The sequence below is a fragment of the Heterocephalus glaber genome, unplaced genomic scaffold (assembly GCF_053883595.1).
Source record: "Heterocephalus glaber isolate CG9 unplaced genomic scaffold, H.glaber_assembly_v1.0 deba00000613, whole genome shotgun sequence".
NCBI lineage: Eukaryota > Metazoa > Chordata > Mammalia > Rodentia > Bathyergidae > Heterocephalus > Heterocephalus glaber.
In genome coordinates, this window is record NW_028258152.1 from 3,852,293 (window position 1) to 3,879,628 (window position 27,336).

General features: G+C 34.0%; 1 protein-coding gene across 11 annotated transcripts in view; it reads left to right on the plus strand.

The window, feature by feature from the left end:
- Nucleotides 1-27,336, plus strand: part of Lrba (LPS responsive beige-like anchor protein) — a 711,450-nt gene that overhangs the window by 492,997 nt on the left and 191,117 nt on the right. For all 11 annotated transcript variants that reach the window (XM_087205721.1, XM_087205722.1, XM_013067222.3 and 8 more), the window contains 3 exons: nt 11,180-11,297; nt 13,600-13,702; nt 26,626-26,741. In XM_087205721.1, the coding sequence (XP_087061847.1) occupies nt 11,180-11,297; nt 13,600-13,702; nt 26,626-26,741 (337 nt within the window). The remainder of the gene's footprint in view (nt 1-11,179; nt 11,298-13,599; nt 13,703-26,625; nt 26,742-27,336) is intronic.

Consider the following 27,336-nt stretch of genomic DNA (forward strand, 5'->3'; position numbering starts at 1 on the left):
ACACTGATGTTCTTAAAATATTTAGGTCTTTGTTTTGTATATAAATTGTTTAAAGCATGTCACTCCCCTTTCACTAGTCTCTGTTTATATTCTTTGATTGACTATTTTCAAGTATGTAATATAAAAAATTATTTTTTTAGTAGAAGGGATTGAACCCAGTGGTGCTTTACCACTGAGCTGTATCTCCACTCCTTTTAAAAAAAAAGTTTGAAACTAGATTTTGCTAAGTTGTCCAAGCTGGCCTTGAATTTATAATCCTCCTGCCTCATCCTCCTAAGCTTAGATTACTGGTGTGTGCCATCATGCCAGGACTGATAGAGACATTTTTGAGGATTATAAGGGAAGTGTGTATGTATTTAGGAACAATTTTTGAAGATAAAGTAGTCGTAGAACTCCTCTTGGTAGTTTGAGAAGACATTTAATCTAATTTATAGGCTATCTACAGTAAGTATCAATACAAAAAAAAGACTTAAAGCTTTAAGTGGAGACTACCCTGTGAATTTTTTTTATCTTGTACTGTATCTGTCTTGTTTGACATCTGGGTAATGCTGGCATCATGGAATGATTTGGCAAATGCTCCCTAGTCTAATATTCGGGAAGAGTTTGGGTAGCATTGTTATTATTTCTATCTTAAATGCTTGGTAAAATTTAGCAGTGAAACTGTTTGAACCTGGGATTTACTTTGTGGAAAGATTTAAACTACAGATTTAATTTCTTTAATACAAATAGTCCTAATCATGTTATCTTTTTTTCCCTGAAGGACTTTGGTAGTTTGTGTCTTTCAAGAGATTTTTCCATTGCATCATTTGTCTAGTGTAGTTGCTTATATTATTCCTTTACTATCCTTCTAATGTCTATAAAGTCTGTTATCTCCTGATACTGGTAATTCCCAATACTAGTAATTTGTATCTTCTTTATTGCCTGATCAGTCCATTCAGAGGTTTATCAGTACTACTAATTTTTTCATTTAAAACACCTCTGGTTTTATTGATTTCTTGTATTTTTGTTTTAAAAAATTCTTTCATATTTATTATTTCTTCAGCTTTCTTTGAGTTTAATGTGCTCTTATTTTTTTAAAGATAGAACCCAAAGTCATTAATGATGAGACTTTCCTACTTTTCCATTAATATAAATGTTTAGTGCTATAAATTTCCTTGTAAACACTGTGTTAGCTGTATTCTACAAATTTGTATGTGTTGTAATTTCATTTAAATTCAATTTAGTCTTTTCTAGTTTCCTTTTTGGTTTTCCATGCTCCATCAGTTATTTGGAAGTGTGTTCTTTAGTTTTGAAATTTGGGGAAATTTCCAGATAGCTGTTACTGATTTTTATTGTTTTATTTTAATTAAAAATAATAATTGTATATGTTAATGGGTTACAATGTGATGTTTTAACACATGTATTCATTGTGGAATGATAAAGTCAGGCTAATTAATATATCTACTACCTTACACATTTATCTTTTCTTTGTGGTAAAAATATTTAAAATCTATTCTTAGCAGTTTTGAAATACACAATGCATTATCTTCAACTACATTCACTATGTTTTGCTATGGCTTTATTTGTTCTTTGTTTAATTTACTTCCATTATTGTCAGAGAATATACTTTCTATCATTTAGCATATTAAATTTATTGCAGCTTGGCCCTTGGTCCATAATAGCTGTGTCCTCTTTCGTCTTTTTTTCTGAGGAGAGATCTTGATCTTTTGGGCTCAAGCATCCTCCCCTCAGCCTCCCAGCTCCCTGGGCCTGTAGGTGTACACCATCCTACATGGCTGTTCTGTCTTTGTAAATGTGTGCATCTTACACTGGTGTAGGTGGCCTATCTTACTAATGTTAGTTAGGTCCTGTTGGTTGGTGGTCATGTTCAAGGCATGTGCATTTTTATTGACTTTTTCACCTACTTGTTTTATCAATTATTGAGATAGGAATGTTGAGTTCTATTTTATTATGGATTTAGTGTATTTTTCCTTTCAGCTAAGTTTTTGTCATATATTTTTAAAGCTGTGTTACTCAGTTTATTAAAAATTAGAATAGCTCTGCTGTCCGGATGAAATTATCTGTTTTCAGTATGAAATGACCCTTGGTAGAATAGTGTTTTTTACTCTAAATTGTACTTGCTCTGAGTTGACGTCCTTTTCTAATACTTATGTGTCCTCGCTGGGTTAGTTTTATTTAATTAATTTCTCCCCTCATTATGAGTGATGGTTTCCCACTTTTTTGGTAATTGTTATTTGAACACCAGCTATGGTGAATTTTGCAAAGTTGTGTGGTACTTTTGTGTTCCTATAAATATTTGAATACATTTAAGTCTGGTACTGATTTTTCCCCACCACTATGGCAAAATCCTTTCTGTACTCTATCCCACCAGTGAAGTGTGAGATCTTTTCCTCTTGCTGTGGGAACTCTGCATATTGTTCACTGTAATTTCAGGTGATGGTTCTTTCAAGGGCCCCAGGTTGTTTTCTTACACACATTGGTGGGTCAGTTCTCAAGAAAAGACTGCAGATGTCTGAGCTCTGCTGTTTTGCCTGTCCCCCCGCCACCGGCCCCCTCTTCCCCCTCCCCCCTCCCCCTCTCCTCCTCTCCCCCTCTCCCTCTCTCCCCCTCTTCCCCTTTTCCCCTCTCCCCCTCTTCCCCAGACCTGCAAACTTCAGCTGCTTCCCTGTAGTCTGGGCTGGGCTGCATGAGACCATTGTGCTCTAAGGGGGTTGCTCTTTCCTCCTCTGGGCCCTGCACAGTCTAGCAGACAGTACACTTAGGCAGTAGTAGGGCTCACCATCTTGTTACCTGTTTGCCAGGATCACTGTCTTTCATTGGTTGATGTTTAATGTTTTAAAAACAATTTTCCCCATATATTATGTTCATTTTCAGTATTGTTTAGATGAAAGGGCAAATCTTCATCGGAATTGGAAGTACTCTGATGCATGAATTTGACTTTTAAAAAAGGCTGTGTTGTTTTCCGTTTCCCTTGTCTCTTTGTTTTTTGCTATACTGATGTTAATTTTCTCCCAGTTGAGATTACAGGTAGTCTGCAAGGCTGATCTGGTAGTTTGTCCATCCATCAGTGTCTTCTGTTTTTGAGACTGTGCTAGGTAGTGTAAGTAGAAAGATGACTAAAACTTGCTAACTAGCCTCATAAAAACTCCAGTTGAGTAAGAACTCCAGTCTAGTGGAGAGAGAGTGCAGTTATGTGAAGTTATGCAGTGAAATCAGCCCAAAGTCTTATTTAACTTACATTCATAGTAAAATACTGTATATGTCCTTTAAGAAAAAGGTTCTTTTTACAATCGTATCTAAACTTGTTGTGAGCTCAGTATTTAGTTTCATATTCTATTATGGAAATGAATATGAACTTATTTGTTTATAATCTATGCTAACTAAATAAATTAGTACTTAATCAGTGTCAGAAAGCTGAAAAAAGTAGAAAAGAATTTCCAACTGATTAGGAAGAAAAGTCTCCTGGGTATTTTAGGCTTATAGCATTAAGTTGTATGTAATTTTTTCCTATTTTGCATTTCTTTTCCCAGCTATCTGTGAACAACAAGATAATTTTTGAAGATAACAAAATGTTTTCTTTTAAATAGTGTGTGAAGCAGAGAAACTTCCAAAACCTAGTTCTTATTTGCTACAAAGAAAATAATGTTAATAACAATAGGCTGATTTCACTGTAATTTGAAGACTTAGTTCAGATATATAGGGAGGGCTTTTGATACCAATCTGAGATTGAGCTTGAGTTTATAAAGAAAAGAAATGGGAGATGGAGCTGTAGCTCAGTGTTAGAGTGCTTGCTTAGAATCAGAGAGGTCTTGGTAAAACACACACACATGCATGCAGACATACACACTGCACACATGCACACTGCACACACGCGCGCATGCGCACACAAATTAGCACTTGAAAAAAGTTTTTGTCCTTTTGTTGTTTTGAAAATATACATTGTAGATCATTCTAATATATTTAAATTAGTCTGTTTTTAATTAATGCATAGTCAAATGTAACTCATTATTAAAGAATAGAAAGCTCATGACTATAGGAAATCAGCAAGTAGAAGGAATAATAAAGTTTTTCTATAGATTGATACCAGTGATAATACATGTTACTTCCACGGCTATTTTTAAGACTGACTAGGAATATTTCCAGTCTAAATGAAAAAATCATAAAGTATAATTTTTAATGCCATTTTCCATATCATTTACGTAAGGATGAACTAAAAATTTTTATAAGAAAAACAATTTGCATGTCATTAGCATCAAATGCAAAAGTGATTTTGAGTATACAAAGTTAGGCAGGTGAATACTAAGCCATTTTTGGAGAAAGCAGTGGAATTAAACAAATCTTATTCTTGGCCATTTTCTTATTTTAAGAGCATAGATTGACACAGACATTATATGCACATTTATGTTTACTTTATTATTATAATGAAAGTATCAGTACAGTGGCTATCTTCTATATGTATTATTTACATTAGACAAAATCTTTACTGGGTAAAGGTAATAGAAACATGTTAAGATACCAGACCATATATCTTCTAGTGATATTTTTCCTACAAAATGCTGGAATTTTATATTGAAATTTTTGGTTTTTACCAATTAAAAGTACTTTCTATATCTCCGATACTACAGTCAGATGGACACTATCATACCTTGCTCAAGATAAAATTGACATTGTGGTTTTGCTTTTGTTATGTTTACATTTTAAAATGTACTTTCAAGTTACCTTGAACTCCAGGTATTTTGATTTTTAATTCAGATACATATCTAAGTTCATTTTGTTCTTTCTCTGCAAATTTAACACCTCTTTACCTTATGTGCTACTAAGAAAAAGAAACAAAGTACATTCATATTCCTCAGTATTGTTCTTTAATTTGCTTTTGTGCTATGTTCTGGAATCTTACCTTTTTTCAGAAAGTAATCAGACTGCATGTATAAATTTAAAAAGCTGAATTAAAAATTGGTTGGAAGATGGATAATTCCCTTCTTTATTCTTCTACTTCATTCCTACTACATTTGGGTTTGACTCATTAAGATATATATTAAATGGTAGTTCAGTAGAAGATGGCTTCTTGTGATACATCATTTAGAATGCAAATTATTTTTAAGCTAAAGAATATTGAAAATAAAACAGAACCAAGTAAAGAGTCTGAATTATTCACAGGCCAAGGGCTTAAATGTGCATCACCCCAGCACAAATATTAAATTATGAAATGGGAATTTTAGTTTGCTGTAAATCTGTCTGCCATAGCAGCTTAAAATAAAATAGTTTTACCCATCTAAAGCAACATCAATTTGCCAGTCAGTGCTTCATGTATCAAAGAGTGTTCTGTGAAAATATCAATATCATTGGTTAATATAAATGAAATTAATTTTTAAAGCTGGGCTAAAGGTTGACATCTGAAAAATTGCATTACTTTGCAGAAGAGAAATTTCTGTCTTCTAGTGAAATTTCAGGTCATGAGGGCAAGTAATTTTCACAATCTTCAATGGGAGCCAGTGAAATATGAACTTCATTGTCACCTAGCCCCAAAGCGATAAGATAAAATGAGCTGATACATCATTTGCTGTGGTTTTATCATCTCCCTCAGTAATTGGAAGAGAAAACACAAGAGTGTGTGTATTTGTATGGTCCCCTCAAGCCCCTCCCAGCTGCCCCATCATCCACACCCAAGCTAAAGCCATTTTAGCCCAATCAATACAAAGGTCATATAGCGTATTATTTATATATTTTTAATTTTTCATCCTGACTAAAACTGCCAAGTAGAACATTAGAGTAATGAATATGTTTAATTGAATTTGTCACCCATGAAAATGCTAAGGAGAATACTGTGCTGCTACTGCATAGCACAAGTAAGCAGGAGAAAATATACTATAGAGATGAGAAAAATTAAATAACAACTCATATATAATTTAAAAAGTAATTTTCTTTAATATTCATGACTTTCATTTTTGTTATTGTTTTGTTCCTTTTAAAGTTAAAGGACATTGTAGGTGCTTATGGATATATATGCCATAACAAAATTACCATATTAGAATTTTCCAGTAGTCATTTGTGTCATTTTTATATGCAAAAAGCCTCTAAATTTTGCTTTAATTATATATCTTTGAAAACTTAAAACTTAAAAAGTCATATGGCTAGTGATGATTAAATTCTTAAATTGATGAGAATTCAGTTTTATCAGAATAAATTCAGTGTTCAGCTTTGATATCAAAATTCAAAGAAGAGTGTATGACAAAATACAAAAACTAAATAATAACTGTAATTTTAAAATACTTGATTAAAATTATTTTAAACTTATTTGTTCAAAGAACTATTATTATAAGTAAAGATATTTGGATATATATTTAGCATATATATCCACATATATTTATGTGTTTTTTAACGTGTATTGTTTTAAAAATATTTCAAATATTTACTGTTTTCCCATAATACAATATAAGCCTTGCAACTATAATTTTTAAGCGTATTCAGTGAAAACACGATATAGACAAAATTTCCTAGACTTTTCTCAGTAGTGTCTTGCTTTATGGTATAATTAGTTAATGTATTGTATATTAGGTTTAAAATATTTTTATATTAAATATAGTCATAACAATCTGTAAATGATTTTGTTGTGAAATTTTAAGTACTATCCTTTAAATATTACTTAATTTTATTCTTATTACCAAATTCTCCAGAAGTCAGTATGGAATTGTCTAAAAGAGTAAAACTGCTCCAGAAATTGGGATAAGAATATTGATTTGATGTTTTCAGACTGCAATGTTAATATTTATTTTTGAAATAAAACATTTTCTTTAAAAATTTTTTTCCAAGAATTTAAAAACATTTAAAATTTACTAATAGTAAATTTTGAAACAAAACTTCCTTTTTTTTCTTAAGTGAAACAAATATGGCTTGTACTATTTTAAATCTAATGTCAAAAACTCAGCTATGCAGTCAGTAAGAGTATCAGGTAGTTAGGCAGTAAATGCAGGTTTTTATTTTTGTTCTTACATAAGAATTGAGAAAATGAGTTTTAGTTGGAGTAATTCACAATCTTGTGAAATTGGTGGTTCATTAGAGTGAAAAAAGCTTTATTTTTGAACTAAGAATAAATGCAACATAGTGAAATTTTTTTTGTATTAATGTACTATTTATAGGGTAGAAGGAAGAAATGTGTGTATTATTTGGAGAAAATAATGCATGCTTTTTCAGAAGGCACATTTTCACATATTTTTAAAGAAGAGATGCTTGGTTTTTTAAGGTAAAGAAACTTAATGCATTTATGTAATGTGTGTATGTGTGTATGTATATATATATACACACATACACATATATATGTGAAATACTGATTTCTGTCCTAATACACTTCAGCATTTAACTCATAAACCAGCTTTGTTGAAACTAGTATAAAAAATTTGAAGATGAATTCACTGGTAATCATACTAACAATAATAAAACAAGTGGTAGACATTCAGAGAGAGTGCTGTGGGCTTTTAGCTTTCAAGCTATTCTAGACTTGGGGTCATAACTGTGGAGCAATGGTAATGATACGGTTTCCATAGCAACTGATTCATTGGAGGGCTAGACCTCTGTCTAGGGTGCTGTCAGTGTATGTAGAGTTGCAATGAACAGAAAGTCCCAAAGAAGGGTCTGCTTCTACCTAATCCAGTTTTAATTGAACTCTAGAGACTTTGAAGTGAAGCCTCAGACCAGGCATATACTACTATTCCAGTAAGAAATGTACCTCTTGCTTAGCTAGGCTTTTCAGCTGCTTTTCAGTATTGACACCTTTTCCTAATGAATACTTTAAAGAAATGTTATTATATAAATTTCAGGTAGTAATTTCTTAGTTAAGAGATTCTTCAGTTCTGTTTTAAAACCCGCGTTTCTTGACACAAAAATAAAATTTTGTTAATATTTTAAAAAATAGGCTAGCATTTTTGTGCAAGTTTAATTTTTGATACCTTTGGCAATTTTTAATGACTTTTTCTTTCTCTGAGTTTGAAAATATTAACTTTCAAACCACACATTCAGTATGATACCATTTATATCAGGTTTGGAAATATGCACAATACTGTATACAATTTATGGCTATATATGTACTGATAATACAAAAACTTAACACTTCGATGATAAATCCCTAAAGAAGAATGATGATTGGCTCAAAAAAAGGTGGGAAGATGGAATGAATTGAGAAAGGGTTATGTGTGGGAGTTTGAATGGTATATGTAGGGCTTTAATTTTTAAAATATATGGAAGCGTATGGCAAAATGTTGGATTTTATAAGGTTAAACAGTGGGTGTGAGGCTTGTGCCATTTTTTTTTTAAATAACTGACATTTGGCAATAAAACACATTTAAGGAAGTATGACACTTGTATTTCAAGTACATCTTTAAATAACCATGCAATGGAATATAAATGATTTTTGTTGTTAAAACAACTTTGGTACATTAAAATCATACAAGTGTTTTTATACCTATTTCTGCTAATAAATAGAGTGCCCTAGAATATAATTACATATTTATTTGCATGACCATGACTGTGCAGTGGTCGGCATCATCATTATGAGCAACAGGTCTTGTTATATACAGCTTTTTACTAATAAAAGGTAAAGTTTTCAGACTCCTGTGTGATACTCATAGCACATCACAAAGCTTAAAGGATCCTTGTTGTTTGTTTTCTTTGATTTTCCTTGTCACCTTTAACCCTAGTGCAGGAAAAGTAAATACAGTTGATTAAATTTCCAATGTGTTAGGTTCTTTTTTAAACAAACGTTTAACCCTTTTATGCACAATTTTTTTTGGTGGGGGTGCGTACCAGGGATCGAACTCGGGTCCTTGCACTTGCGAGGCAGGCGGCAGAACCACTGAGCTAAATCCCCGGCCAGCCCTTTTAAAGAAATTAACAATATGTTTTATAAAGGGAGCTCTGGACTTTTGGAATAGAAATCCTGGGAGTAGTCTAGACTGCCATTAAATTGCCTAAGGACTTTGTATGAAGTATCAGGTATGGCCAGACCTCATTTTCCTTATGAATGAAATAGTTGACTACATTAGATAAAGTGTTCCAGAACATATATTAGATTCTTTGATAATGATAAACCCATAGTGGCAAACTCAAGTATGCATGAAAATGCAGTAAAAGTGAATGAATGCTCTTTTCAGATTGGTCAATAGTAGTGAGTGATTGTAAACTGCTGAAGGGTGCATGCCAATTGTTATTTTGTAGATCCAGTTTTGCCAAATAATCTAGTTTTTCGTAAAATGGTAGAAATCTGAATATTTATGTAAATAGTCATTTTCTCAAGTATTTTTGATTACTTTAAATTTTGGTAAGACACATGTGCCAAAGAAGATGATTTGGGTTGTATGTAGAGCTTAGGTTGCTACGCTTTAACTCAATTAGTCACCGTCTACTTTGTGCAGATTTCCACTGCCTTAAAACAGAGCACATTCAAAGTCTCTGCTAAATAAAGTTTAGACTATAAAATTCTAATGCAGAAGGCACAACAGATAAGCAAGCGAGGATTATAATTTCAGGTAGTGACCAGTGTTATGAAGAAAATGTAGTATGTTTGGGATAGGATGAAGTTGTGCAGAGGAAGTTGAATTTACACCTTGTGGCTTCTCTGAGGAGGTAATTTGAGTAGCTATCTAAATATCAAAATTAGCCCACCCTATGGAGATTTGAGAGATAGATAGTGGGGAGATAAGGTTAAATCTTGGGAATAACACTAGTCATTTTGTCCCCTTTTTGCTTGTTAGGTCCTCTTGATCTTACTCACATAGATGCCTGTTGTATGACTGAGTGGCTGTCTCTATCACTGGTTTCAGAACTGAGATCAGGATTATTGTCTTGTTCTTTTTTAAATGTAGTTTTCAATAAAAAAGCAACGCATTAGAGTTGTTTGCACTTTGTAGTTCTAGGTACCAGAAATAGAATCATTTCTGTAGAAAACTTTAAATACTTTCTGAATTAAATAATATTTTTTTCTTTCAAACAAATTTCATTTTGTACTGAAGAATACACTTTTTGGAATTATATTTGGAAAATGAAAATGATTTTAAAAAAGAACATCCAAGCTTGATGGCACACATGTGTGATCCCAGCACTTGGGAGGCGGAGGCAGGAGAATTGCTACAAGTTTGAGGCCAGCTTGGGCCATGCAGTGAGTTCAAGACCAGCTTTAACTACATAACAAAACTCTGCCTCAATGAATCAATCAACAAACAGACAGACAATTTGTAGAGGATAAGTTCTCACTACCTAGTATTGTTTTTCCTCTCTTTGCCCATCCTACCTTTATCCCCATAGTACAGTATCATAATCAAATATTCTATTTATATTTTTTAATCTTGGTTATTTTTGTACAATGTCTTTATATTTTTAACTTAATTTGCTTTTGTACATTTCCATCACATTTCCATTTTATAGCAAATGTCTTAATTTTCTTATGGCGAGATGTTGAATCTGATTTTCTTTAATACTTTCATAATTAAGCTTTTGAAATGATTTATTTGAAAAACAAAACTTAAATAAGGCAACAGTGGCTTAGGACTAAAGACAGGATTACTTTGAATTGGCAAAGCATTTTAAGCAATTGTGTCTGGCACATGGGGTGACAAGAATTCTGACAAGCTATTCTGGCAACCACATACTCCATAGAGAGATTGTTCTGAGTTCGTTTGCAGGTTTATGCTTAGCTTGAGCTAACAAAATGATGCTTAACTTCTTAAAGAGGTAGTCTTTGTGTTTTCTGAATGAGTTGGTTTTTTAAGTTATGAACTTACATCTATTAAAGTATGTAAAAAGTATGACTGGGCAAATTATTATGTTATGTGAAACTGATGTATGTATGATTCATAAACATTGACATTCTTTTGAAGTCTTCCTCATTTTTAAGTTTTCATCTGAAACTTTTCATAATATGACTTAAAAATTAATCATTAATGCAAGAGGCATTTCCTGAGAAGCAGTAAATTATATCATTCTTTTTAAATACCCAGATGTTTTTGTAGTTATGTTTTATAATTTTACTCTGCTTGTTTTTTTCTCGTTATAATATATTTTCTCAGTCTCTTTCTAAATTATTTAAATAATTATTATTTTCTTAGGTATTGTTTTTCTTAATCTTTTCTGTTTTAGCACCAAATATGTCTAGTGTTGGCACTCACCTGGAATATTTTTTTTTTCTTACTAGATCCTGGCATATACAGAAGGGCTGCATGGAAAATGGCTCTTCACAGAGATACGATCAATCTTTTCTCGTCGTTATCTTTTGCAAAATACAGCCCTGGAGATCTTTATGGCAAACAGAGGTAAGAAGAGAATGGAGAAGGCATTATTACAAAGCTTTTGTCTCTTTAAGATTTCATTCTTGAACATACCATACGTGTATTGTTTCCATTTAGACTAGATTCTGTAGTTTACCCTCTGCCCTCCTAAGCTCATTTGTTATACTGCATGGATCTTCATATGTTCTTTTCTCTCCTTGATCATTTGTAGAATCATTTGTAGTTCTTTCTCTGGTCGTATCACACATTGATGTGTACTTACAAATACTGCATGGGGGATGTCCTCAGTGTTGCTTTGATCTTTAAACTCTTTCTGGTGGGAGCCTGCATTTGAGGACAGGAGAGGATAACCAAATGACTCATAACATTTATTGTATCTTTTGCTCAGTCTGTGCTATTTATAGATGAACCATCAGAAAATGGTACTGAATTGTTGTGGTTTCTTTGCATTACATCATTCTTGAAAGTTGAGCTAAAATTCTGTTTGTGGGTTTAGAATGGAACTTGGTGAAATCCATTAATACTAGAAAAGGAAAGAAGCTAAACTAGAAGGAAAAGCATGGCTGGGTATTAGTGAAGGTGTACAGGAAAAATTATGTAAAACCTAGCGACTTTTTGAGCACACTCCTTGTATATATGTAGGTTGATGGTTTCTTGTTTTTCTATAATCTACATGTTACTATTAAAATCTCCACATAACATTTAAACGTATACTCTGAGCACACATTTATTTGTTTTTCCTTTGTGAAGTCTTGTGTCTTTAGGGAATACAGATATCTTTGGGGAAAGATGCTTTCTTCTTTACTATGAGCTCTTCTCCCCAATAAATGCCTCTCTTTTCTAATTTAAACATTATTCTTCTAGGCAAATAATAAAAGGAATGTTTCACACTTGAGTTCAGTCCGCATTCTTCTTATCCAGAGGAGTTACAACAGGGCTGGGGATTTAGCTCAGTGGTTCTGGCGCCTGCCTTGCAAGCACAAGGTCCCGAGTTCGATCCCCAGTACCCAAAACAAAAACAAAACAAAGGAGTTAACACCCTTACAATATTTATTATTTGCTCTTTCTCATTCATTTTCCTTCTTTGATTTCTTATGCATTCTTGCTTTTATATGAATGTTTTACTTTTGCCTTCCCCACATAGCCTTAGTTATCGGCCATAACTTATGATGGATTTTTTTTCATTTTTTTCTACCTCAGTGTAAAAATGAATATAAAGGAAGGCTTACTTAAATAGTATATGTACATGGCATTATTAAATATTTTGTAGGTCCTTACTGAATTGTCAATTACTTATTTACCTAAAACGTGTGGGTTATCCCAGTATTTAAAAGCTTTAGCAACATAGGTCCTTTTAGTTTCATTTTTTCCCCTTCACTATTTTTCACACTAGGTAGGGAAGCAGTAGCTTCTAGATGAACACTTGTAGCTTATGATACTAATATTGGTGTTAGCATAAAATTAAAAACTCAAGACTGATGAAGTTAATGTCTTCAAAATTCTGATTGTATGACCATTTTTATGCTTTTTGAAATGAATAAAAATATATGCATGACTTAAATTAGCATTTATGCCCTGAATATATTTATGTATTGATAGATGCATTTTGCTATTCTCATACTCATGTACTCAAAAATAATTAAAAAGCATTTAAATTTTATCATTAGCCATAGAGGAAAATTTTTTATTTAGGACACAAATTGTTCTGGATTACATGAACTGATGAAGTGTGCACATACAAACATTGAAAAGATAACTGCTTTTAAACTGTTTATCATTGGGAATAAATATAATGATTTTATAGCTATATATATATATATATATATAGTTTTTAGTGTTAGATTTGGTAAGTATATAAACTTTAATTTTAATAAGTTTGTCTAGAAATTCATAGAAATATATTTCACTTGTAGTAATTCATTTTTGAATTCCAAGTTGTAGCTGGATTGTCTCAGCTTCATATTATACTGATGTAACAACAGTTAGTAGAATTCCTGACAGTATTTAGAGAAAGAACTATCATGGTAATGAAGTTTATAAATGAAATGAATATCATTTCTGGAATATTAATATCAAACCTTTATATACAGTATGAAATAAGGACTATATAAAAATTGTATTAATTTGCCGGGGATTTAGCTCAGTGGTTCTGCCACCTGCCTCGCAAGCGCAAGTTCCCAAGTTCGATCCCCGGTACCAAAAAAAAAAGAATTGCATTAATTCATACCCAAAGTAATAGTAAATAGTCTAATAGATCAAGAAGTCAGTTTAACAAAAAAGGAAGCCCTATTGTATTCTCTAACCTTTAAAAAATTATTTGTCATAGTTGCTGTAATGTTCAACTTCCCAGACACTGCAACAGTAAAGAAAGTGGTCAATTATCTACCTCGTGTTGGTATTGGAACCAGTTTTGGATTGCCTCAAACCAGGTACTGTGTTACATGAGAAAATAATTTGCATTAATATTTTTATTAATCAGTTTGTATTAATATTCTTGTCATTGACATGCATTCTCTTCTGTTTTACATTTCATAGTCAATGATGATTATTAAGGTAATATTTGAGGATTTTTATCAACTAAATTATAATATATAGTACAGTATCTAGCCAAGGTATGTACTCAAGAAATAATAGTTAGGTAAATGATTCTCTAACCTTTCCCAACACCAAATTAAAGGAACTGTGCAAGATGTACTTCTAATCTTTACGATAGAAAATTTAAACTTTTATATTTAATGGTTACTGAAAATGATGTGTATCATGACGTAAGTACATATACACACACATTTTTTTACTCCACCAAGAAAAGGTTCATTTTTCTTTTGATTTTTTTTTTTTCAATTAGAAAATGTATGTGTTACGTTCTCATCGTAATGGCCAAAATGAAAAAAGGAAGATAATACCAGGCGTTAGATCAGATATAGAGCAAGTAAGGTTCTTGTACACTGCTGCTGGGTGATGTAAATAGTACAGCCACTTTGAAGAATTCTGGAAATATTGGGTAAATCTGAACATATGCATGTGCTATAATCTGCAAATTTTATTCCTCGAAGTAAGTCCAACAGAAATGCACACGTATGTTCACCCAAAAGCATGTAGAAAAATATTCATGTTAGTGTCATTCATGATAGCCTCAAACCAGAAACAACCCAAAGGACAATCAGTAAATAATGGATAAATTGTGGTATAGTCGTACAATGGAATATACAACAGTAAAAATATGTGAACTCTTGTGCACATAGCAACATATATGAATTTAAGTGAAGAAGAACAGAACAGATAATTCTGATTACATAATATCCAGAACCAGGTAATATTAGCTGTTACTTATCAGGATACTGAGTTGTTTTTTTGGTAGTTTATATGTGGGGACATAGGAGGGCTTATAGAATACTTCTAATCATATATATGTTGACTGGAACTATGGCTACACAGTGTATTCATTTTATAAAAGTTCATAAAGTTGAATCATTTATGATTCATACAGTTGTATGTTAAAGTGTAATAAATAGCTTTAAAGATTGGGCTAGGGATTTAGCTCAGTGGTTCCACCACCTGCCTCGCAAGCACAAGGTCCCAAGTTCGATCCCCGTACCAAACAAACAAAAATCACCCTTAATTCCACTATACAGAAATAACTGCTGTTATTTGTTACATTGGAACCATGTTTTATTATTAATCCTTCATACAAATACAATTAGAATCAAGCAACCAGAATTTTGGGCTGTATTTTTTCACTTAATGGATTCTGAGTCACTTTGGAAAACAATTTACCAGTTTTCTTATAAAATTAAATATACATTTTATGTATACTCTACCAATTTTACTCTTACACATTCACCAAGAATACTGAAAAAAAATGAACAAATTCACTTTTAAGCAAATATTATTAGCAGGTCTATTACAGTCCCTGGCTAGAAGCATTTCTGATGTCAATAAGCTTGGAATGGATAGATTGTAGTACATGAAATAGAATACAGTGCTACTCAGAAATAAAAGGAACTGACTACTGATAACAGGCAGCAACTTGGATGCTTCTCTAAAGTATGGAAATAAGAAAAAGAAGTAAGGCACTGGTGGGCTACATACACCATAGCCATAGGTTATTTTTCTGTGGAATTAAATTACTGGAAAAGCTAACTACATAGTGCCAGAGGGCAGATTATTGTTTCTTCTAGGTGCTAGGGTTTGGGCAAGGGAATTACTACAAAGGGATTGTAACGGTGGTTTCAGAAATATGTGTGTATTCAAAGCTGATCAAGCTGTACTTTTAAGTTTGGTAACTGTTATTCTGTTAAATTATATCCCTGTCAAAACTGTTGAAAAATTAATATCTCTAAGCATGTTTAAAATATCTAAGTTACAAAATTTTGTGTTCTGTACTCATTTTAATATGTACTATTATTTAGTATGTATGCTTACTCAGATTAAAACTTCTGTTTGATAAAATGATCATATTTTACTTTACTATATCATTTGTTGTAATTGTTTTCTTTGTTGATATTAATATCAACTACATATTTTTATATATTCAATTAAAACTTAATGTGAGTTCAAATATTAGTTTTGTTTATACATATGAACTTTCTAGCTAGTGTTTATGTTGTTCAGAGTAAAATACTAAATGTCTGAGGGGAATGTTAAAATGTCAAAGTGTCTCTCACAGCGTGCACCTCCACACTGTCCTGCTCAGTGGCCTTATTTAAAGAGCATCATCACCAGTTACTCCCTTTCAGAGCAGATATTGATTCACCATCACTTCAATTTAGTTAACTAATTTAAAGACTAGAGTGTGTACACAAGGATTGAAATATAGTAGCGGTGGAAGCTTACAGTTTACTTTTAACATTCCTAATTTTGTATTGATTCAAACTGTTTTGTTTTTTGGTACTGGGGATTGAACTCTGGACCTTGCACTTTCGAGGCAGGTGTCGGAACCACTGAGCTAAATCCCTGGCCCCAAACTGTTTTTAATTAGTGTTTGTTTCAGCATTTTAAGGTAGTGTCTTATTATGAGTGCAATTGAAGTGGTATGCACAAATAGCAGTCAAGATATTAGCAGGAGCAAGACTTAGCCCAGGGCTGGGGGACTTTCCGAGAAGGGTAGCTGATGCGCCCCATGGAAGCAGGCCATTCCTTAGCACTTCTCCATCTGCTTCCTGAGGGTCAACACGACATGGGAGCTGGCTGCTTGCACGGTGATTTCAGAAGCCCCCAGAAGCCCCTTGCTGGTACATGGGATTGAACCCTTGGGCTCATCTGTGCTGAGCTGCATCTCTGGTGTTTTTGTTTTTATTTTGAGATGGGGTCTCACCAAGTTTCACAGGCTGGCATTAAACTTGAGATCCTCCTGCTTCAGCCCCGAAGCTGGGATTACAGGAGTGCATCACTGAACCTGGCCCTTGTGTCTTTTTAAGACTCACCCTTGACCCTGACACCCCATCTTTTTTTGCCACATTGTATTTGTCACAAGTGGAACACTAAATATAGTCCAGATTGCAGAACAGGGAAATTAAGCTCCAGTTCTTGTAGATAAATTTCAAAACCACCATAGCTCATGACTTTCATGTAAATAGGCCAAATTAAGTGGCCCTTTTGAATTATAAGCAATAGTTGCTTTCTGATGCCAGTAATGATTTTGATTATATTTCATAATTTGATGAGTAATTTTAGGGCAAAGGATGTAAATCATTTCTACAGCACTTGCCCAGTGTGCATAAAGCATTGAGTTTGAACCCCAGCACTTGAACAAAAAGGAAGAAGGTTCAGGAAGAAGTAGCTCAGAACAGCACAGATTTCCTTATCTTCACTAAAAAGAAAATATTTCATACTGATTAAGAGATATGATCAAGGAATATAGAGAATGTTTAAATAAAAATGTTTATTACAGTAAAAGATACATTGCCATTAATCTCCCTCAAAATACTCCTCCTTGCTTCAAGCACAGTTATCCCATCATTTTTTGCCACTTTCTGAAGCAGTTCTAGGAGTCCTTTTTTGTGTCTTTTCATGGCTGCCTCAGTGTTCTGAATTGACTGAAAATGTTTACAGCAATTTCTGCCAAATAAAAACATTACAGTGTGTCCTCATCCACCATATTCACCAGTTCTGACACTGGTTCTGAACATGGAGGCAGCCATAATGGTGCAGCTAAGGACACTCATGAAAGAGGACTTCCAGAGCTTCTTCAGAAAGTGGTCAGAACCATGGGATTATTGTGTTTGAAGCAAAAAGGGGGTTTGCATTTTTAGGAGGACTAATATATTTTTTACTGTAATTTTTTTTTGGTTGGTTTTTTTGACACAGGGTCTTACTATGTAGCCCAGCATGACTTTGAACTCACTCTGCCTCAGCCTCCCAAGTGCTGAGATTACAGTCGTGCTCCACCATGCCCAGTTAATGACTTTTTAAAAAAATGTAAAGATTCACAGTAGTTTTTCATTACACCTTCATATCTCTTTGGAAGTTTCATTCATCACTCATGAGGTAGGAACTCTTTGTTGTACTTTTCTGGTTAATGAAAGTCTTAATTCATTAATCAGTTTTCTTTGATAGGTTTTCACTTTTCAGCAGTTAAAATATGTTAAGAACCCTGCAGCATATGAGACAGTTACTGCCTTGTCCACATATGTTCAAACACGTATGTTTACTAAATAGCTTTGTTAAGTGATAAATTTATAGTGTGAGTGTTGTGGTAATGGTAAGTGGGATGGAAATGGGTTGCTTTGGGTAAGGTGATCAAGAATGTCTTCCTATGGAACTTGTAAGTTTTGATTTTCAGAAATACAGCCAGGTAACTTTTGAGAGAGGGAACAGTGTGTGCAGATGTCCTGAAGCAGGGAAGAGCTTCCAGAGCTTGGGAATGCCAGAAGGCAAGGACGTGTGGAACTTAGTGACTTAGGAAGAGAGTGCCAGGCGATAATTAGGAGCCTGTGTAAGTCCAGGTGACACATGGTGATGATAGTGTAGTTGACAAGAGACATCCTCATATAGAGATTTGCAGGACATACAGTTTATGGGATGTGGAGATTAGTTAGAGAGGTGACAAGAGAGGGAGCTGTTCAGTAGCCTGCCCTAGTCCCAGTGCGAGCTGGAGCTGCCGAGTGGTGCTTGCTGAGATAAACAACCCCTGAGGTCCAGTCTTCCATCCATATGGGGGTGGAGGGGAGAGAGGGATGAATAGAAAACGAGTTTAGTTTTAGATGTATTAGAATTAAAACCTCTGAAAGGGAGATATTCTATTTCCTTTAGCCTTTTTAAAAAAAAATACCACATTGTCTTAGTAACTGTGGCTTTCTACTAAGTTTCTATGTCCGTGCTCTGGGTCCTTAGGATGCAGCCCTAGTTTCTCTTGCCATTCTGAAGCGTCTCCCCAGATGAGCTCATTCCCTCTTAGATCTTCAACTCTCATCTATCTGGCAGCGAGTCCAAATTAATAGTCCTTTCTTTTGAGCTGTGGATTTCTAATTTGTATCTAACTTGTTATTCAGTATTTCAACCTGGACTTCTCTCAGGGGATTCAAGGAGACACATTGCCTGATTTCAAATTTACTACAAAGCCACACTAATTAAGACAATAGGAGATATATATATATATATATATATATATATATATATATATATATATATTTTTTTTTTTTTTTTTTACAAAGGTCAGGAAAGGAAATAGAGCATCATGTACATATCAATGTTAGTTTTAAGTTTTAGCAGCAAATATATTGAATTGGCTCAAAGGCTTTACTGACAAAAGTCATTTTCATTTTCCTGCTTCATAGCATGTTTTGCTCAACCTTATCACTTGAATTCTGGCATTTTTTCCCCCCTGTAAGAGAAAATCCGAAGAGTTGAGCACTTGCAAATAAGGTGTTACAACAGTGACCAGTAGATAATATTTTCTTACAGCTGATGCCTAGAGAAAAGCAGAAGAGGGAGATACATAGCACCCCCATTCCTTGCTCAGAGACTGTACCACTTTCTCTTCTGTACATATTCCCAGCATCTAGAAAGTGCTTGGGTTTCAGAATTTCTTTCTTTCTGTCCCCATATTTGCCATCATGGCTCTGCCATGCAGTCTTTGATGTTTTGGGCTCTCCTGTGCCTAGCAACTCCTCTTCTCATGGGATTAAGAGGATGACCGTGTGGAGCCTCTTTCCAACAGAGCTGTAACATTTCACAGTTTTAGAAATATGACTAAATTAGTATGAGGGAATATTTTATAGCTTTAAAGATCTGTGTTTGAAACACAGAAATGCCTCACATCAATAACCTAAGCTTCCTTCTTTAGAAAACAGAAAAGACCGAGCTAAATGCAAAGCAAATAGAAAAAAAAAAGAATAATGAAGATGATAGTAATCAGTGAAACAGACAAAATCAATAAAGATCAATGAAATAAATTGATTCTTGAAAAAGATTAGTAAAATTGACAGTTTACCCAAACATAAAAAAGAAGTCATAAATTACCAAAATCAGAAATGATAGTAGAGACATCACTACTGACCACATACAAATCAAAAGAATTAGAATGGCTGGGTGTGGTTGTGCACACCTGTAATCCTAGCAGCTCAGGAGGCTGGGGCAGGAGGATCGCAAGTTCAAACCCAGGTTGGGCAATTTAGCTAGAACTTGCCTCTAAATGGGAAAAGGGGGGGGGGGTGGATATACTTCAGTGTGAAGGCCCTGGGTTTCATCCCCAGAAAAACAGACAGAATTAGAGAGGAATATCATGAATAACTTGGTGACAAGAAATTATATAATTTAGATGATATGAACAAAACCCTAGAAAAACAGAATTACTGATACTAGCTCTGATAAAACTTTTTAAAAATGAGTAAACTTATAACAAGTAAATAAACCCATAAATAATAGCTAAGGCCCAAATGATTTTTCCAGTAGATCTAGTCCTATCAAGTATTTAAAAATAGAAATGATATCAATTCTTCAAAAATTAAAGATATAAGAGGAGAAAGCACTTTCTGACTCACTCTGTAAGGCCTGCATTGTCCCAAGATTAATGCCAAAGACATCATAAGACAACAAGCAAGATAATGCTGTGAGCTAATTTCCTTCGTGAATATACACACAAAAATATTCTTACAAAATTTAACAATTCAAACACAGCAGTATATAAAAAGTATTATAAAATACCCATTAAAATGAGACTTGGTTTAAATCTTAAAATTAGCATGTGTTATGCACCACCTTAATAGATTAAAGGGCAAAAATCACACAGTCATCTCAAAGGAAAGGCATTTGACAAAATTCAACACACATTCATGAGTAAAACTGTCATCTAACTTGAATAGAAGAGAATTGTCACAAATTGACAAAAATTGTTCACTAAAAACTCAAAAATACTCGCAACATACAGCACACTTAATGTTGAAAGACTGAGTATTTGCCTGTAATTTCAACAAGGCAATCATGTCCAGCATTCTCACAACTTCTTCTCTTTACATTGGAGATTTCCACCTATGCAAGAAAAAAGGAAGGGAAGAGGGAGAATTTAAAGCCACCCAGGTTGGAAAAAAAGGGAGAAATCATAAAAGAAGTATAATATTTACCCAATGAAAAATACAAGAGTTCTAAGAGAAATTAAAAATGGGCCTCAGTAAATGGAGACATTCTATATTCAGAAATCAGAAGATTTAATATGATTTAGAGGACAGTTCTCTCCTAATCCATTAATTCAAGTCCCTATCAGAATTCCAAAAGACTACTTTGGAGAAATTGAGAACTTGAAATGCACTGGGTCTAGAATAACAAAAATAATTTGGAGAAAGAAAAAGAAAATTAGAGGACACAAATTGATTTTAAAGCTTATTAAGCCCCAGTAATTAAGACAGTATGGTATTTTTACGAGGATAGGCATAGAAATCAGTGGATCAGAGTTGAAAAATACATAAATTAATGTTTTTTATGCTCATTTGTTTTGAACGATGAAAATATTCTGCAGATATGTACTATAAAAGTAAAAATAGCGGTAATTGCACAACTTTAGAAAATTCATTATTTGTACCCTTGCAATGGATTAATTTTCTGATATGTAAACTATACCTCAAGGAATCTTTCAAAGAAATAGTTACTCTACCCTTTGTGGTGAGAAGACCTGTGACAGCTTATATCCCTGAGACGCCAGACCAGCGATGGCGAACCTTTCAGAGATGAGTGCCCAAACTGCAACCCAGTACCTACTTATTTTTTGCAAAGTGCCAGCCCTGCAGTTAACCTAAATTCTGAGGTTTTAGTTTAGAAAAAATAAGTCATACATTAACATCTTTTATCTTAAAAGAAGAACACAATAATATGCATGCAGTATGTTCACGACCACTACTTTACACTTTGAATGCAATAATCCTGCCTCTTATTTCTCACTGTTCTTGGCATTGGTTAGTTTTGTCCATTAATATTTACTTTTTTATTGTTAGTTTTCTAATAACTTTTATTTTGAAAGTCTATGGTTTTCATCAATGTTAATGGTCTCAATTCACCAATCAAAAGAAATAGACTGGCAGAATGGGTCAAGAAGCAAAATCCAACAATATGCTGCATACAAGAAACACACTTAATTCAAAAGGAAACTCATAGACTGAAAGTTAAAGGGTGGAAAACAACACTGCATGCAACAGGAACCTGAAAAAAAGCAGGAGTAGCTATCCTCTTTGCAGATCAAGTAGATTTCAAGCCAACACTGATTAAGAGAGACGAAGAAGGACACTACATCCTTGTAAAGGGAAGAATCCAAGAGGAAGAGATGACAATCATAAATATCTATGCACCAAACACTGGTGCTCCCAACTATATAAAACAGATACTAACAGACATGAAAAGTTATATATGCACTAATACAGTTGTAGTGAGGGACCTCAATACCCCACTGTCACAAATAGATAGATCAACTAGACAAAAAATAAGTACTGAAATACTAGAACTCAATCGAACTCTTGAACAAATGAACTTAACAGATGTTTACAGTCTTCCACCCCACAAAATCAGAATACACATTTTTCTCAGCTGCCCATGGGTCATTCTCCAAAATAGATCCCATACTCACACACAGAACATGTTTAAGTAAGTGCAAAGGAATTGAAGTTATCCCCTGTATATTATCAGACCATAATGCGATGAAATTGGAGATCCATAGCAAAAGAAACTCAAAAAATTTCATAAACGTGGAAATTGAACAACACACTTCTGAATAACCAATGGGTCACCGAAGAAATTAGAGAAGAAATCAGACAGTTCCTTCAAGTAAATGCCAATAACAATACAACATATCCGAATTTATGGGACACAATGAAAGCAGTCTTACGAGGGAAATTCATAGCAGTGAATACGCATATTCGGAAAACAGAACGAGCCCAATTAAACAACCTGATGCTGCACCTCAGGCTTCTAGAAAAAGAAGAGCTGGACAACCCCAGAGCTCATATAAGGGAGGGAATTATAAAGATCAGAGGAGAAATCAATGCAATGGAGACTAAGAGAATGATACAAAAAAATCAATGAAGCCAAGAGTTGGTTCTTTGAAAGAATAAACAAAATTGACAAACCCTTAGCCAACCTTATCAGAAAAAAGAAAGAAAAGGCCCAAATCCATGCAATTAGGAATGAAAAGGGGGAAATTACAACAGACCCAGCAGAAATCCAGAGGATCATCAATACCTACTTCCAGAACCTATACGCCAATAAGATGGAAAATACAGAAGAAATGGACAGATTCCTAGATACATATGAATTACCAAAGTTGAATGAAGAAGACCTAAAAATTCTGAACAACCCAATATCAACCAATGAAATTGAAAATGTAATTAAAAACTTATCAACTAAGAAAAGCCCGGGCCCTGATGGCTTCACTGCTGAATTCTACAAGACATTTAGAGAGGAACTGCTGCCACTACTGTTTAAACTCTTCAATGAAATTGAAAGGGAAGCAGTACTCCCAAATTCATTCCTGGAAGCATGCATCACCTTGATCCCCAAAGCAGAGAAAGACCCAATCGAAAAAGAGAACTATAGGCCAATCTCACTAATGAACATAGATGCAAAAATCCTTAATAAGATACTGGCAAACAGAATGCAGAAGATCATCAAGAAGCTCATACACCCTGATCAAGTGGGATTCATCCCAGGGATGCAGGGATGGTTCAACATACGCAAATCAATCAATGTAATACACTATATCAATAGAACCAAGGACAGAAACCATATGATTATCTCCATAGATGCAGAAAAAGCATTTGACAAAATCCAACATGCATTTATGATAAAAACCCTACAAAAAATTGGAGTAGTTGGTCTCTACCTCAAACTGATAGAAGCCATCCATGAAAAACCAACAGCCAACATCATACTAAATGGTCAAAAACTGAAATCCTTCACACTCAAATCAGGAACAAGACAAGGATGTCCACTATCACCACTGTTGTTCAATATAGTTCTGGAAACATTAGCCACAGCAATTAGACAAGAGAAAGAAATAAACAGAATAAAGATAGGAAATGAAGAAATCAAATTGTCATTATTTGCAGATGACATGATACTCTATATAGAAGACCCCAAGAACTCCATCAAAAGTCTTCTAGACTTAATAACCAAATTCAGTCAAGGAGCTGGTTACAAGGTCAACACACAAAAATCAATAGCTTTCCTCTACACAAATGATAGCCTCACTGAGAGAGAAATAGGGCAAATAATTCCTTCCACAATAGCATCCAAAAAACTGAAATACCTAAGAGTCACCCTAACGAAAGAAATCAAAGACCTCTTCTCTGAAAACTATGGCACTCTGAAAAGAGAGATTGAAGATGATATCAGAAAATGGATAGACATCCCCTACTCCTGGGTAGGAAGGATTAATATAGTGAAAATGGCCATACTTCCAAAACTGATATATAGATTTAATACAATTCCAATTGAGATTCCAGCAGCATACTTCATGGGCCTTGAGAAAATAATCCAAAAATTCATTTGGAACAAGAAGTGACCCAGAATAGCAAAAGCAATTCTAGGTGACAGAGACATGGCAGGGGGTATCACAATCCCCAACCTGCAATTCTACTACAAAGCTACTGTGATAAAAAAAAAACAAAACATGGTACTGGGAAAGAAACAGACCTGAGGACCAGTGGAACAGATCAGAAGATGCAGAAACAACGCCAGACACACTCAGCCATCTCATCTTTGATAAAGGAGCCAAACACCCTCACTGGAGGAAAGATAGCCTCTTTAATAAATGGTGCTGGAAAAATTGGGTTTCAACTTGCCAAAGATTAAAACTAGACCTGTATCTCTCACCATGCACTAAACTAAAATCGAAATGGATTAAAAATCTAAATATTAAAATAGAAACTCTGAACCAGTTGGAACAGAGGTTAGGTAGAACTCTTGAAGACATTGGTGTAGGAAAAGATTTTATGAACAAAACCTCGGTTGCCCGTGAACTAGCACAAACAATCAACAAGTGGGATCTCTTGTTAAAAGGCTTCTGCACAGCAAGAGAAACCACCAGCAGTGTGAACAGACAACCCACAATGTGGGAAAAAATCTTCACCTGCTCTTCCTCAGACAAAGGTCTACTATCTCAAATCTATAAAGAACTTAAAAAGATCAGACCTCCCAAATTTAAAGACCCAATCCAAAAATGGGCATCTGAAATGAACAGACATTTCTCACACAAAGAAGTAGAAATAGCAAATAAATACATGAAAAAATGTTCAACATCACTGGTCATTCGAGAGATGCAAATGAAAAGAACGCTGAGATTCCACTTCACTCCAGAAAGAATGGCTGCTATCATGAAATCAACCAATAACGAATGCTGGTGGGGCTGTGGGAAAGAGGAGCCCTGCTCCACTGCTGGTGGGAGTGTAGACTGGTGCAAGCACTGTGGAAATCAGTATGGAGATACCTCAAAGAACTAGGACTGGAAGTCCCATTTGACCCTGCTATTCCACTGCTGGGGATCTTCCCCAAAGAATTAAAAGAATCATACCACAGTGATATATGTGTGCCCGTGTTCATAGCAGCATAGTTTGTGATAGCTAAAACTTGGAAACACCCCAAAAGCCCATCAACTGGAGACTGGATAAAGAAAATGTGTTTTTTAAAAATAAAATGGAGTACTACTCAGCCATAAAAAATGAGAAATTAGAGATATTTATAGCTAAGTGGATGCACATTGAGGCAATACTCTTAAGTGAAATAAATAGGACATGTGTATAAATACCAAATAGTTTCCCTGGTGTGAGAAACTGAAAGTGTAAATAAGGACTAAAATGCATAATAGGTAATGTGAAATTGGGAGAAAAAGGGCAAAGGGGAAGGAAGTGGGAGGGCTAGGGGAAAGGGTAGAAGGGAATGGGATTAATATGAGAAAATGGAAAAATAGGAACAAAATCTTTGTAAATAGGACCGGAGGGGTTGGAGGGAGGGCTGGGCAAGGGTGAAAAATAAGAACCAAGAGAGACTATGTAAAGGTGCAAATTTCCAATGATGAATGTCATTATATTGTATACCTAAAATATACGAATGATTCAAATGAATAATCGATAATGCAAAATAGGAAGAAAAGGTCCAAAGGGGTAGAGGAAGTGGGAGGGGCAAGGGAAAGGAAAGAAGGGAAAGGAAAAATGCTGAGAAATGGAAAAAATGGAAATAAAGTCTTTGTAAATAGGGAAGGTTGGACAGGTTGAAGGGAGGGCTAGGAATGGGGAAAAAAATAAGAACCAAGATGCAATATGTAAAGGTACAATTCCCAATGAGAAATGTAATTGTGTTGTATACTTACAATGTACCAATAAAAGAATTTAATTAAGGTTAAAAAAAAAAAAAAAAAAAGAAAGTCTATGGTTTCTCCTTTATCCCATCCCATAAAAAAAAACTTAAGTAGTTGAGAATTCTTTCTCCTTGTTACAAAGGATATGCAAATACAATGTTTAAATGTATAATGTACAAATGTGTTGAGTTTAAAATATGACTATTAAATTTGATAGACATGTGAATACAATTTTATATGCAGTTACTATTATTCCTTCTGTGTATATCAGTAAAGCAGTGAATTATTAATCATACTGTTATTAATCAAGCTGTATGGAACCTGGATATTGTAATGGCATTTTAATGACGGTTTATCTGAATGAATAGAACATGCCTAATAGAGCTGTGGCTGCTCCAAATCATTTGTTAACCGTTAATTCTAGATTGAAGTATCTCTACTATGCATTAGTCTAACATGAATAGAATGTTAGAATTATAGATTTCACTATGAATGAATAAGCACAGGTAATTCATGATTTAATATTATAATTAATCTTATTTATTAAGTTGATTTTACATTGAATTATTTTTCTTACAGACGTATTTCATTAGCTAGCCCACGTCAACTTTTTAAAGCTTCCAACATGACCCAGCGATGGCAACATAGAGAGATCTCCAATTTTGAGTATTTGATGTTTCTCAACACGATAGCAGGTAATCCAAGTTCACATACTGACTTATTCCAGGTATTAAATTATTAATTGTGGTATGGTTAGATTATTTTCGATGCTGTCATAAGTAGCTTATTTTTATTGTCATCATTAAGATCTTATAAGAATAGAATGATAACAGTGTTTCCAGTCTTGTACATGAACAATTAGGACTTGAAATAAGGAAATGAATATAAAAGCTTTTTTCCCAAAAATGAGAAAAAATTTACAATTAATGTAGTAACGATGGGCTTATTGTGGAATAATAAGAATGAAGAACACTATAAATATGTTAGGACCTGTTCATAATTTGGGTAGGAAGGTATTATATGATAAAACAATGAAGTGCAGCATAGAAAAAAAAAAAACAGTGGGTAAAAATATTAGGCAAAGGAGTACTTGTAGTATGACTTATGTAAGAAAATACAAAGACCCAATGGCCCTGCACAGGGTCTGAACTCACCAAAAAATCATCCACTGAAACTGTTTCTTTGAAAGAGCATAAAAGATAGTAATGTATCATTGATTTCCATTTGTGGAAACGAATAAAAAAGTAAGGACTATATCTGTGAGACATTTAAGATTCATTTCAGTATCTC